At 43.1% G+C, this 14,676-nt stretch overlaps 1 protein-coding gene across 5 annotated transcripts in view; it reads left to right on the forward strand.

Annotated features, from left to right (window-relative positions):
- USP22 (ubiquitin specific peptidase 22) overlaps window positions 1-14,676 on the forward strand; it is a 570,028-nt gene that overhangs the window by 181,158 nt on the left and 374,194 nt on the right. For all 5 annotated transcript variants that reach the window (XM_085628912.1, XM_085628913.1, XM_085628914.1 and 2 more), the window contains one exon: window positions 11,142-11,243. In XM_085628912.1, coding sequence (XP_085485038.1) covers window positions 11,142-11,243 — 102 coding nt within the window. The remainder of the gene's footprint in view (window positions 1-11,141; window positions 11,244-14,676) is intronic.

Raw genomic sequence — 14,676 nt, forward strand, 5'->3', positions numbered from 1 at the left:
ACAATAGAGGAATCAATTCCATCTGTAAAGCTTTATATCTTTCAATTGGGATCCCGTCCGGGCCCGATGTCTTGCCAATAGCCGTTGTTCTTAGGGCCTCAGAGACCTCATTCAACGAGATATCTGCTTCAAGCCCCAACATCTGGGACTCTTCATTCCCCATTGCTATCCCTATTCCAACTAGTATCGGATCCCTAGATCTATAGAGGTCCTTCTAGAAATCGGTGAGTATATTTATTATGCCTGTTATATCTGTGGCCATTGTTCCATCTTTCCCTCTTAATTGTAAAATATTATTTGGCGTCGCCCTTTGTTTGATTCGCAGTGCCAAATGTTTCCCAGTCATTTCCCCGTACTCATAATTCTCCCGTGTTGCCGTTTGAAATCTTTCCGCTACTTTTTTGTTAAAAATTCCATTAATTTTGGCCTTAATCCTAATTACTTTTAGCTCTAAGTCAGTTTGTGTCTCGATCTGTTTGTGTACTATGGCTTCCATATGTTGTCTCTCAATCAAGCTCAGCTCCTCTATAAGAGCAAGTATTTCCCCTCTCTGTTAATGATAAAATATCCCGAAGCTTGTTATTTCACCCGAGTCCAGCTTTGTATGCGTCCCAAACATTTTCTCTAGATGTACTGTATCTATTTATATCAAAATACTGTTTAGTCCATCCCCTAATGTGCTATAAATCCTTCTGTGACTAACAGTTTTTTATCAAATGTTCACTTTAGCAGACCCTTAGTATATGCCGGGGCCTCGATACTCAATACTAATGGATTATGGTCCAATAACACTTTCGGGAGTTGTTTAATATCTGCGCCCTTGGTGAGAGAGGCAGAGGCTAGAAAATAATCAAGTCTAGCATACTTCCTGTGCGGATATGAAAAATAGGTGAAACCTGGATCCTCTATTTTTATACACGACCACACATCAACCAGACCGTGGCTATCAATGAGAGCATTTAAGGCTTTAAAAACCTGAGGTTTCCTCCCTAAATAACCGTCCTTGCCCCACCCACCAGTGTCTACATGAATATTCAGGTCCCCACATATGATTAGGGGTGTCGGCCAGGCCGCTAATTTTATCTTCAGCTTAGTCCATACATCTATGTCATCAAAATTAGAGCCATACACTGTACAAATAGTAAATTGATTTGGTAAGGAAGCAATGGCCCACCGCCCCCATTTATCAGACTTGACACGTGTAATAGATAACCATCGCTGAGAGACATGTATAGCGACCCCTCTTGTATTGGTAGACTGAGAGGAACAGGCAACCTGAGAGTACCCCGGTATAATGTTAATCCCTCTTTTCTGCCAGGGAATATGTCTCTTGCTGACATATAATATCAGCCCCTATTCCACGCAACATTTCTCCGGCCCTATTTCTTTTATCTCTATCATTTAATCCACCAATTTTAATTGTAGATATAGTTAACCTACCCATATTATTTTACCTTGATTTGTTTCTCCACCCCGCTTCTACAACCTTCTTCATTTCTGTATAGACCGTCCAACCACTTTTGACCCCTCCTGACTATAGCTGCTACCACTCCATTAGTACATCTTGCCTTCTGTCCAATTACCTTGCTTTCCTGGAATTTTTTTTTGACCACCCCTTGATCCCCCTTGCCTCCCCACCCAGCACCCTAACCCCACCCCTCCAATCCCCCCTCCCTGTTAAATAAGGCAATAGACCTCTCTGGTCTGTGAGTGATGAATGGTGATCCACACCCTTGTGACGGCATACCAAAACATTTTATACTTTACTTTCATAAGTATGTTTTTCCTCGGCAAAAAAAAGAAAAAACCCCAAGCCAACAACTTTCGGAAAACAAGATAAGAAGTCCTACCCTAGTTACTACACCTATTTTCATATTCTACCCTGTTTACAGAGCAAAGGGGAAAATTTAAACAGAATATATTGGTTCACCCCTCCGTATTCAAAAAAGCCTTAGCTTTAATTTCAGAGAAAAAAAACGAGTCTGATCTTTCCAGATAACTTTCAATCGGGCTGGACTAAGAAGGAAAGCCTGTGCTCCTTTCTCTTGGAACTGGGAGATCAATTGCCGCAAACGCCATCGTCGCTCTACTGTAACGTGACAGAAGTCCGGCCTCGTAAAAAAGGTAAAACCATCCGTCACCCGCTTAGCTTCTGGTCTTGCTTTCTCAAACACATTCTGTCTCAACAAAAAGTTCCCAAAGTAAACCAGAAGTGCCCTAGGTTTGGCATCCGGGCCAGCCGGCTGTCGAATATTGAACGGTACTCGATGCGCTCTCTGCACTTCTTGCGCCCAGTTCCAACCTGCCAGTTCAGGAAAATACTTTTCTAGAAGCTGGACCATAAAGAGGCGTGCATCGGGCCCTTCCTTCCCCTCCGGAGTTCCAAGAAAACACAGATTGTTCCTTCTTTGTCGATTTTTCCCCTTCCTCCAATTTCCAATGAATATCAGTGAGTTGTTCTTCATGCGCAGTGGTTAGACCTCTTGAGCCCGCTAGATCATCTTCCAGCGCAGCCGTCCTTGTTTCTAACTCCGCCATCCGATCACTTATGTCGTTACAAGTTTTGGCGATTTTTCCGCACCGCACCATGAAGTTTCCGATCAGCATTCTGAGAGCGCTTGCTTTCTATTCTGGCTTCTTCCCTATGTGCCATTACGCACTGCAATATGGACTCTAGGGTGGGAGAGGGTATCGGAGGCCCTTCCAGACCTTTTTCTGCATTAGGCTGATTTCTACCCCCCATCAATTGGTCTCCCATAGAGTAATCCCATCTGAGATCCGATTGTTTGGAGTTTCCCACTCTCCCAGACCGAGGATGGGTTTTCCTGATAGAAGTTGGCCTACCCCTACCATCTGTGCCTGAGATGCTTTCCTCCTCACTAGACTGAGTTAGTCTCATGCCCAGAACCCAGACCTGACCAGGTAGCATCAGAAAGTGAGTAAAAGTCATTTGCCTCGTTCGCTTCTGAGTCCAAATCCTTCTCTTTACCCGCACGCAGTGCCCTATGAGGCTTGTGGAAACCTTTGGGGTCACCTCCCTTCACCCCTATAGACTGTGGCATTTGGTGCATTTGGTGCGAACCCCGCCCATCCTCTTGTAGGCAAGGGATTTCCCCTAATACATCTAAATGTCCTATGCCAGCACTTAGACCTAGTTGCACAGTACTTTCTTTACCTACAGTTACCTCCGTATTAATTGGTGGCTCCACAACTTCGCCAGGGTTTGGTAATTCCCCTTGACTCAGTGGCGGCTTACCCGTCCCGTTCAGTTCTTCCACCAGATCCTCCGGTATCGAAATATTTTCAGCGGGTAGAGCTTCTGCCGTTACAGAGCCTACACTATTCCCGATTCCCCGGAACAGGTCGATAATTGATGCGGGCCGCAACGGCTGGGGCTGCGCTGCCACAACCCTCCCCTTCCCGTCCAGAGCGTGCTCCAGACGTGCTCGCTGGCGGCGCCCCTGAGCCACCGTAGGGGGTGTTGATGAAGACTCCGCCTGGTTGGAGCACTGTTGCTGGAATGGCTGTGGGGGTTTACCCAGGGTCTGGTTGCACAGGTCCGCCTCTAGCCTTGACTCCGGTTTTTGGAGGCATAGCGGCTGCAAGAATGTGTGGTCGTTCTCCACTGCTCCAGTGCCGACTCCGTACAAGCTCCCGCAGCAAGCCATGACAGCTTGCGATCAATTCCTCCGCGATCCTTGCCAGCACCACTGCCCCTAGTCTGATCACTGGTGGGTACTGCTCCGTGCTTGATAGAAATCTTATGATAACAGTTCCGTGCTTGTAGTTTGCCATTCGCAATTCGCCATTCAGATAGCTGCAATTCTTCTAGTTCGCCATCTCAAGAGAGGATCACCTACGACGTGACCAGCAACTAGCTAGCACTCGGTCGCCATCTTGCCTGCCAAAATCACAAATATGTTCTAGTTCTATTTCTTGGCCTACTTCTTTAATTTCTTGTGAATTCACAAAAGCCTTATATCTGCACTTAATTCAAGGACTTATACCATAGGTGCACTTTTGAGACTTTTTTTTTTTATTAAGTGGGCCTCTAATTAGGTCTGGCGTTAACCATTACCTTTTCAAAAGGAGCATATCTGCACACAAAGTAGTTTTGTTCAGTGCCAGGAACTACTGTGGCAATGTGTGCTTTTTGAAACACTTTTTACATTGGCCAATGTTTGTTATGGCAAGGGCACAGCAGCTCCCACACCTAAAAGTTTTACAAAAACCACACCAAAGCAATTCACGCAGTGACCGAACCTTAAGGCTGGCCACCAGTTTCAGACCTACTGGCTTTGCCAATGCTTGTTTATTTGGACAGTTCCCATAATCTAATTGAAACTGGTTACACTGATTTTTCATAATGAATATTTTGGGAAATACTAGCATACAAAAACACTTCTTGCTAAATGATGCCACAAAGAAATAGTACCTACAATTCTACAGTAATTTAGGGAAGTGTTTTGTTCCTATTTGCATTTTTTTAGGAACATTTTATTTTGAAAACAAAAAATCCTCAATCTTGCTCTCAAGCTTCTGCAAATATTTCCATTTAATCCGAGAGCGTTCTGGGAGCATTATACAGAGCCTCAAACTGCGAAACTTTGAAAACGTGTGTACGCATTTTTATACTGGAACCACTGTCTAGTGCAGTCTGAGCTTACAACATTTACTTAGTGTGCTCCCCCTAATAATAAAAGCTTTACATTAATGCAACATAAGTACAAGTTTTAACAGCATTAACACATGGACACAAATATTACTTTAATTGCAGACATTGCCCTTCCGTGACCCTTAATATGGTACTGTAAACTGGCAGCCAAAGGGTTTGTGCTGTAGGGGGTGGGGCCTACTTGTCCAAAGGACAAAATACACATGAAAACTTGTTGCCGCTGACCACAAACAATATGTCCTGGGCGTCTGGTTATAGGATTTCCACATCCCTGCTGCCATCATTTCCTTTTAAGGATCAAGTGAATCTCTCCTTTGGGCTTGCTGCTGGCTTGTTGAATCAAGGACCAAATCTCTTTCCTCTTGTCACTTCAAAGTGATGAGCGAAGGAGTAGAGTTGAGCCTCCCCTCTATTGCAGTTCCAGCCTGATGAGGCTCTCCCATTTCCCCAACTTCTATACATTTAGTTATGCCTCACTCATGGCACATGGGGCAAGTATGTTTGCTAAGTGACGAGCCTTGAAGCAAGAACCAGAGAAGACCAGCCTCTAGCTGTGTTTGGTGCAATTATTATACTCCTAAACTCAGACGTGAAAACACTGACCCCTACCAAGCAAGCCTCTTGGCTCCGCTATGAGCTGCAGTCTTGTTGGGAGATTGCTCTGACAGTGTAGGGACCAGACTCTAGAGTACATTACTTCATTTCCACTACTGCTTCAGATCCTGGAGGCCCGAGACTTTTTTAAAGAGAACCTGGGTAAGCTATAAACCCCTGGTATTTCAGGTGGTGTGGAATGCCTTTTCCTCGGGGCTCGATATTTTCTAAATTCTGCCTTTGATATACTCTCAGAGAAGGTGTACTCCAAGGCAGATAAGTCCGACTTGTCTGATCAGGATCAGAAGGACTAGAAGTGTCCTAAGCCATCTCAACTTTAGTCATTTCCTGATAGAGTATTCGCCTCTATGTTCTAATACATTCTGTGCTCAGTGGATAGTCTGTTTGCAAAAACAACAATTGATGGACAGAATGCAGAACAATGTCATACATTCACCCCAGTACAGAGATCTGGGCCTAAATCCATCGTTTTTTATCTCACCATGCCTTTCCAGTTTGGCCAGGATAGCTTGATTCCAGTGGCATGGAGAGCACGGGACCCACGTCTGGGCATACCCTTCCCACTCGGGGTGACAAATGCAAAAACAACAATTGATGGACAGAATGCAGAACAATGTCATACATTCACCCCAGTACAGAGATCTGGGCCTAAATCCATCGTTTTCTTTTTGCTCACCATGCCTTTCCAGTTTGAACCCAGCCATATGCAAATCAGTCTTGACCCTGTGCCTCATGGGAACAGTCCAGCCCGAACTGCCAGGCCAGGTCCTCCCTGGACTGGAAACAAGCATCCTAGGACCGGTTTCGGGGTTTCACCCCTCCTCAGCCAGGATAGCTTGAGTCCAGTGGCATGGAGAGCATGGTACCCATGTCTGGGCATACCCTTCCCACTCGGGGTGACAAATGCACAGACGTGGGTCCCATGCTCACTACGCCACTGGAGTCAAGCTATCCTAGCTGAGGACGGCTGATAGCCAGAAACCAGTCCTAGGATGCTTGATTCCGGTCCAGGGAAGACATCTTGGCAGTTCGGGCTGGACTGTTCCCATGAGGCACAGGGTCAAGACTGATTTGCATATGGCCATGTCTGAACTGGGGTGGTGTAGTGGGCAAAAGAACGATGGATTTAACCCAGATCTCTTGACTGGGGGAGAATGTCTGCATTGTCAGCATTCCGTACACTTGTTTGTTGTAACGCAGTGGATAGTCTGGGCAACGTGGAAGACCTCAGACTTCCCTGTTTACCACCACCTCACATTTCTTCTAGAACCCTCAAAGCCCCTGGCTCCCCAAAGCAAACCACTGAAGACCAAGCAACAGTGCCCCCCTCGCCCCCCCCTCCCCTCCGCACCTGTGGCCTGACCCTGCTTTCAGCTTCTGTACCCTATGCACTAACGGGGCTCTCATGGGTAGATACACTATGCAGGAGGTCTTGCTTGGGTGACTCCGACATTGGCAAGCAGTCTTATCCTGATGCTTGTTACGAGGTCTCCAGAGGCCTGTACCCAACTATTAGTCTGCTCTTTTTCAGTCCTTCAGTTGAAATGTGTTGGGATTTTAAGCCCCCCACCACACTTCTTTGTAAGGGAAAGCACCAAACAGTTTATTCTTTTTTGGAGATCTGTGTCGGTGCGTCTCACTGCAGAAGGTCAAGGTGCATTTGGCTCTGTTTCTAGGAGCTGGTAAAATATATATTTTTTTAACAGACTATGTTCTGTGTACTTTCAAGATGGTTACCTTCATGTCAGTGTCCCAAAGAAGCACTGGAACTATGTCTGGTTCTGAAGAAACCAGCTTTTCCAATCCAGTATTCCTTTTTGGTCTCATTGTAGCCTCTCCGATCCTGACCAGGATCCTACCTCTAGTGGGTTCCCTCTTGCCACGGAGCTGTGCCTGGTGGCTCAGTGGACTAATGCATCCACAGCAGGGTCTGTGTTTGAATGCATGGCCACAGGTAAATATCCCAGCAGGTGCACTTATCCTTTCATCCTTCTGAGTTCAATAAACTGACTCCCATTGAGTTAGGTAATATGTTCTTTCAGTCCTAAGATACCCTTCTGGATGAACATGCATTTTACAAGTACGCATGTGAACTAAGTTGATCACTGCCCTACCTGAACAGCTGTGTTACTCATACGAACATAATCTAGGGAAGCATTAGAGACCAGCCTGCCTGATCATTAAAGGACTATTCAGTTTTGTGTTCTCTGACAGCTACCAAAAATCCTCCTGACCACCATATGGAAGTTTAAGTTTATCTGGAACATACTGGACTGTAGTCTAGCAAAATCTGTTACTGCCCATTGATATCCTGATCTTGGCTTTGGACCACTCCTTCAATAAAGTTATTAGCTGCGTGTACTTAACAGCCTGTGTATTAGAGTCCCATGGTGGTCAGATGTAACCACCCTTGTCTGTAATTCATAGTTTTAACAGAGTATTGAAGGAGAGCTCACTGTGTTGAACTTTTATTTAGTGCCCTTGAAACAGATAAGATTTGTCCCCCATATTATTTCATTCAAGCTGAAGACTCTTCTTAGCACTGAAGGTTTCGAGTATTGAGATTTGGAATGTTGAGAGTAAAAATGGAAAACACCTTGGCAATCCTAAATATCCAAAAGACTCGCTACCCGAAACCGAGCAGGTGTTTCTGCTCAACCTGCAAGTGTAAGATTTACAAGTAAGTCATTGAACCAGACTTTGAGGCATACGCATGCTCAACCAAAGAAACCTTCATCAGTCATTTGAAGTCCTGAAACTGCCAGTTTGCAACAGTTATGGGCAACAGGCCTGTATCCCTGTGATGCAGCCTGCTGTTGGTTTGGACAGGAATAGGGATCTGTACCTTTTCTTACACTCCTATGATTCTGAAGGTCCTGCAGATGATAGATGACTTCCCAGAGTGCTGATCCATTCTGCTAGCTCATCCAGGTCTGGTGTTTGGGCATTATCCATCAATGTGTGAGCAGTACTTTGCTTCCTGTCTGTAGAGGGACTGAAAGTGCCACACCGCTCCCTATCATTCATCACACAACTCATGTACCTGGTTTCTGAGAAGTAAACCATAACCCAGAAAACCTTGTCAGTGGCCAAGAAGTTCTCCACCAAAGTTTAAATTTGGGCAAGTGGCTGATGGTTTGTTACTCAGTCTTGCCAAAGAAGTCTGTGCAGCAGATTATCATAATTCTTTTTAGTAAGTCTGATTTACAGTTTTGCAGGGCCTACCTAGCGGTATTTGAGGCCTCTTGTAATAGATGTCAAGAGTTCTCTGAAGATAATGAGGCTGGCAAACATCTTCATGGACTTGATGCACCTGTTCCCTCCAGTTAGTTGATTCATGGTCTTTTGGACCACAGTTTAGTCCAGGTCCTCACCAGATCGATGCACACATTCTTTGATCTTATGGCCTCATAAAAGATTAAACCTCTTTTTGAAGGCTTTCCTTTGGGTGGCCATAACTTGATTCAGGTGCTTTAGTATATAGGTTTCCTGGAACCATGCACTGTTTTATTAGGGCACATACCTAGTTTGCTTATGCAAATGCATATTGAGCACATAGGTGTGTGGCAGGAAATTTGTTTTTACTAGTAGATAGCTTTCTTGGTGATCTTCAACTCTGATCGGTAAGTTTTTTCTGAGCATTCCATTGTCTTTATCAAAAACCCGTTCAACTTGTTTTTATTCCTTCTTTTATTGCTAAAGTCATAGTGGCATTTTATTTTTTTTAATCAAGATTATTCTTCTGGTCTCAGCCATAAACCCTATGTTCAACTGAGGAAACATTACAAAATCTGGACTTTTCTGCATTGCTATCTGAAAAAAAAAAAAACACCTGAAGATTTCAGACCACACTGGTCAATAGCCAAAACTATTTCTATGAACTAAGGCCCTTTCTCGTCTCAAAATCAAATTACTTTAAAGGAGCTCATGCTCATTCCACCACACCAAAGGCGTTATCAGAGTTATTTGCAAACACCTGTTGCAGACATTTGTATGGCAGCACCAGGAGCTACTCCGCAAGCTTGCTAGACAGATCTTGTAGCAAAAGCTTGTCTGTCTTCTGCCTGAATGGTCTGCAAATGTTTGCTTGAAGCCAAGTTGGACATTTGCTGTCTGCTCTTTACACCTCATTCCATGTTGAGTTGGGCATTAGGGACTGAAGCATAACAGTAAGGAGAAACCGTGGTTCAATAAGCCTTCACAGAATTCTAGATGACATCCCCCTGATTTAGGCGTGGAGGTTGGTGACCAGAGTTTTTGGTGCCCCTGAATGTAATGCTTGGAGTGCTCCAAAACGTTATAGGGACTGTGTTCTTCAATAATAATAAAGTTTCACAGTGTAGGTAATTCTCTTCTTGTGGTGAAGTTAGAAGAGCAAGACTAAGTGACGAAAGCAAGCCACGTAGGCAAGGAGCTTCTCTGTGGATTATAGACTGCACTTGTCTTGACTGCTCATAAGAGCCATAAATCGAACATTGTCGGTCTCATTGATCTTTGACCTTTAATTTATGGAAATGGTGCCTCTGCTCTGCGTTGCAAGGAATTATCAAGCGAGCATTACATCTGTTTAGAATTTCAAAGCATCCTACATTTTGGTAGTGTTAACTGCTCCTGATGGTTTTACTGGTAGTATTTAATAAACCTGAACTTGAGATACGACCATAAACCTTGGCCAAGACCTTTGCATCTCATCAGATTGCCACAACGTAGACCGCTGCAGCATTCGGCAAATTAAGCCCACTTTAGTGATAGCTGTTCTGTGCGAGATGAGGGTCTTTAAAGATAAAGCTATACAATTTTGGGTAGTAGAATGCATTAAAATCTAGTAACATCAGTTTCAACTAGAGCAATTCTGTTTGCGACATTAACCCTGCTTCCAGTGTGTCTGCGAGCCAACCACCTTTAATCCTCCATTATAGAATAGATTGCCTGTCTCCTTAAACGCCAGAATGCTCCTCTGACTCACCAGAACTGGCCTTGCATAACAATTTGTATCTTTGCTGCAGTCTTTCTGCAGCGGCCTTCATGTGGGCAGTTCGTAGTGCTTTACTGTTGTTTTTTCTTCCCGATTGGGTTTCAGCAGCCATCTCAAATAATGTGTCAGACGGAGACCTGGGATGACTAAAAACAAATGTAAAGCACGTCTGATTTCCCGCAGAGATCCGTGATATTCGGGTATTCATACGAAAGAGTCTTAAACGCTAAGTCAAACTGGTTGTTCTCCTGTTACGCAATTACATTACATGGTCTGTTTTGAATAGTGTTTTCAATGAGAATGCTTAGATTGAAATCTTGAACTTTTGAGGTTTTCACTTATTAAAGAAGTAACTACGCTCAAGAACATTTGTATACGTTTGCAACCTTATGCCATGTTGTATTTGGCTTCTTTAAAAGTACTGCAGAATATCATATCCTTAGGTATGTACTGGTTGTCCAGTTTTTTTTTTAATTAAACTGTATTGTTTTGGTTAATGAAGTATGTTTGATTCATTACAGTAACTGATTTCTCTTGATGTATTAGCATCTTGTACAACAGTGTGCATAGAGGGTTGAACATTGCGTAACCAAATCCACCAAAGAGTCAGTGAGCTTATTTTACAGTAGTTAAATTGATATGGACGGTGTATCTGTAATTATTTTGGAAAGCTCACTTGCTGTAAATCACTTCATAAATGTAAAAATGATATCCTGGCCAAAAGAGAACAAGTGTAAACAATAATAACTACATAACACATCCTAACAGAATGTTGCTTTAATTTATCCTAACAAACACTGGCCTTAATATGAAACCTCTGTAGGACTATCTGCTTACTGATGTAGCTCCCTAAACATGCCTTCTTATCCTGTTAAGGAGTTGGAGAGAAATATTCAACGTGGGAGCCAACAAAGCGAGAATTAGAATTGCTACGACATAATCCCAAGAGAAGAAAAATAACCACAAACTGCACCATAGGTAAGTTAAGGAAGTTGTATTTGAAGTAGTAAATGTGTCATTTCACAACACACAGGCTACTCTACCTTGGGGTCATAGAAAAGTCCTTGTTTTGTACTAGGATTCTACCACACTGGTTCGCTTGATATGCCTATAGCTATAAACTTACTTTCTCTGTTTGAGCAGCCTCCATAATTTGTTATGAGGGTATAGGAGAGCTTGCAGTTAGTTACTTCAAACATTAAAATGGGCACCAACGCTAATAATTTTTGGTTATCACAAGCACATGATCAAGGATGTTTGCGCATTTTATTTAATAGCATAGCTACAGCAAGATTGGTGCTGACTTGACGTTGAACTGACCATGAATCGGGAAGTCCAGAGGAATGGTGAAATTTGCTTATGGAAAGGAAGAGTCTGGGCGGAAGCTCAGTGCAAAGAGGAGATGGAAGAAAATATTTCTTGAGCTTGTGTTACACTATTTGATTGACGCCTAATTATTTATATGTAGTTCTTCCTCTGGAGCAAGTAATAAATTATGCTTTTTGTAATTTTTGTTTACCCTTGCTTCGAGTATTTTTCGCTCTTCTGCATTTTTGTACTCCATCTTTACCCTGAATGTATTTTTGTATGGTCCTGCAGGCTTTGCAAGAGGAAAGATTGATAGTTGCTGCTCCAGGCTAAAACCACACTTTAAAAGTGACTGTAAAGGGGAATTTAAGTAAAGTATGATAGAACTTTTAAAAAGCAAGAGGTGCGCAGTGTGACTTTTACGTCCATTGCCTGATTGTTGGCTCACTTTTTAGACTATACTGGCCTTGCTTTCTATCTTTAGAGACTCCATGTCAGCGTGCTAAGTAAAACAAACATATTTCTAGCGAGCTTGTGGGCGTCAGAAGCATTGGTTAAATTGTATAAGATCTTTGTTTGCTTTCTTTACTTGCCTGCCTGTGGTTCTGATAACTTGAGGACAGACTTTAGTTCTTGTTACAGGGTAAATAACATCTTACATGCAACTTTGGTTCAAACTCATTCATGAACCATGAATTGTAGCTGTGAACAACCAAATGCTAAAGCAAGGGAGAGGGGGTCAAGTCTTTAATATTAAAGGCTTTGTTCTTTTAACACATACACTAGACCCCAAAATGCATTAAATAGAGGAGATTACTGACCAGAATGCAAATGAGACTATAAAGGCGGTCTCTACATCTGAATCTTCAAACAAGTCTTTCAGAAATGAAAGTTCTAATAGATATTTTACAGGATATAACCATTCATTAGTTTAACATGGATACAAAGTTAGAAAACTTGATTGGTACGCATTATGGCAAACCACATTCTTTGTTTAAATTGAGTGCAAATATGAACACTGTTTCTGTGAAAACATTGACAAATTAAATAAACTTCCCCTGTCTGACCGGTGATGGATGGATGGATGGATGGATGCATGGGTGGCTGTCTGGCACAGAAATATTTCAGACCTGCAGAATGACTGACCAGTGGCATTCCAGTAGTGCAGACTGTACCTGTAGGTTCGGGTTCACATTTCGGTACAAGCATCTTGAACCTGATTCGCCTTAAACTCTCCGAATCACCCAACAGATCAGCTGTAGTTGAGGGCAAATCTCTGCTTAAGACAGATATTCCAGAACAGACTTTTGTAAAAGTGCTTTCTTGAAATAACAAAATACTGAAAAAAATGATAAAAGCAGAATTATTGTGCGAGATCTTTTATTAAAAGAAAGAATAATCCTCTTGATTAACAAAGTTGCCCCAGTTTATACCTCCAGTAAACAGTCCTCTTTGCCAAAATTATTTATTTCACATATTCACATACTTGAATCATTCCCCATCATCAGGCTGGTAATCCTCGGTAAATGTAAATAGCAGTAAACAGTGTTGAAATGGTTATAAGCCTCAACAACAGTGTTTTTAGTAACAATCCCATCTCATTTGAAACAACCCAAACTTCAGCCACCTAAGTGAATGTTCTGTGCTCTCATACTCCACCAGAGCTCACCATAGCACAGATTTCTACCACACGTTGGGTGTTCGAGAGCCCAGGGAAAATCTCTGGACTTTCCTGTATGACACCTTATCCTGGCTGCATCTTGATACTGCCCACATCTTCCCTGGACTTCAGCCAGGCTTAACTTCAGCTTTTAGGATACTTTGAGTTGTTCTTAAAGGTTTTATTTGGAAAATCTCCACTTTCTGATCCAGGGAAGTCCCATTTGTGTCACTAGCTGCCATCATGGCTTACAAAGAAAAGATCTTATTTCAAGCCCTGCGCTCACTTTCAGCAAAAGATTGTCAGTTCCTGTTCCACATTATTTGTCTGTTTTTTGTCTTTATCCACAGCACAAGGCATCACGCTGTGAAATTTGTAACACACTTCCTTCTGGGACTTAAAGAATAGCGAAATGAGGAAGGCACTTCTCCTGCTGGAGAAAAAAGATCCCCTTCTTGCAAAGGGGAGGCCCTGTCCTCTGGAGAAGGATTCAGTGTAAAGTACCCTACCAAGCACTTCCACGACTGCAACGCAAAAAAACTTGTGTAGTCTCGTAGCTGGTATTAACATCTAAAGCGACTTCAGTTTTCCTCCTGAAAACACTCCATAATGGATAAAGCAAATTCCGTTATCCTCTCTTGGCTCATCATCTATCACTTCACCATTGAAGGCCATTGTACCAGCCTCACCTACGGAAGTCAAGAAAACACAATATACTACAGCACGGCCAACTAGAAGAGTGTTGCTGACACATCTCTGATGACCACACCATGGATGACCCACCATCTACGACAACTCCATCTGTGGCAGTACCTTTTACACTGTAAACGGCAATTTAATCTATTGTAAACATTACCACCTAGTTGATGACCCCGACAACTGAAGTTCTATTTCTATCTCCATGCATTCTCTATGGAAAGTGTTTGTGCTCACATTCTAGAGTCTGAAATAGAGGTTGACATTAGTGACTAGCAGCACGCCATGGATGCAGTGTATAACCCTGAGCAACTGGATGTGTTATATGCCATATTTTGAGGAAGAGCAGGAATATTCAGATTGTGACTGCCAGCCTAACACCTTTTGTGTGTGAGAATCCTCAAAAGTTTAGCCTTTTTATGACCCTTTGCGCTCAAGTTTGGCAGGTGCCATTTACATTCATGGCGATTCTGTGACATGTGCTGAATACTTGAAAAGCTGCTCACAGTAGCGTGTCATGTTTCATCCCATTGGCCCACTGCCTGTCCCATCCATACAACCACCAAGAGTACAAATGCTGCATCCACCACCTTCCCCCGCCTTCGATGTTGGAGGCCCCACCTGCCCGTTTTTCCCCAGCACCTATCCAGGATTTGCAACCCTTTCCACCAACACCAAGAGAAATGAGCAACCCAGATACATCAGACTCCAATCAGTTCTCTGAAATGGAGGAGGAGGGTGAGTTGT

Source organism: Triturus cristatus, chromosome 10 (genome assembly GCF_964204655.1).
Source record: "Triturus cristatus chromosome 10, aTriCri1.1, whole genome shotgun sequence".
In the NCBI taxonomy this organism is placed as follows: Eukaryota; Metazoa; Chordata; class Amphibia; order Caudata; family Salamandridae; genus Triturus; species Triturus cristatus.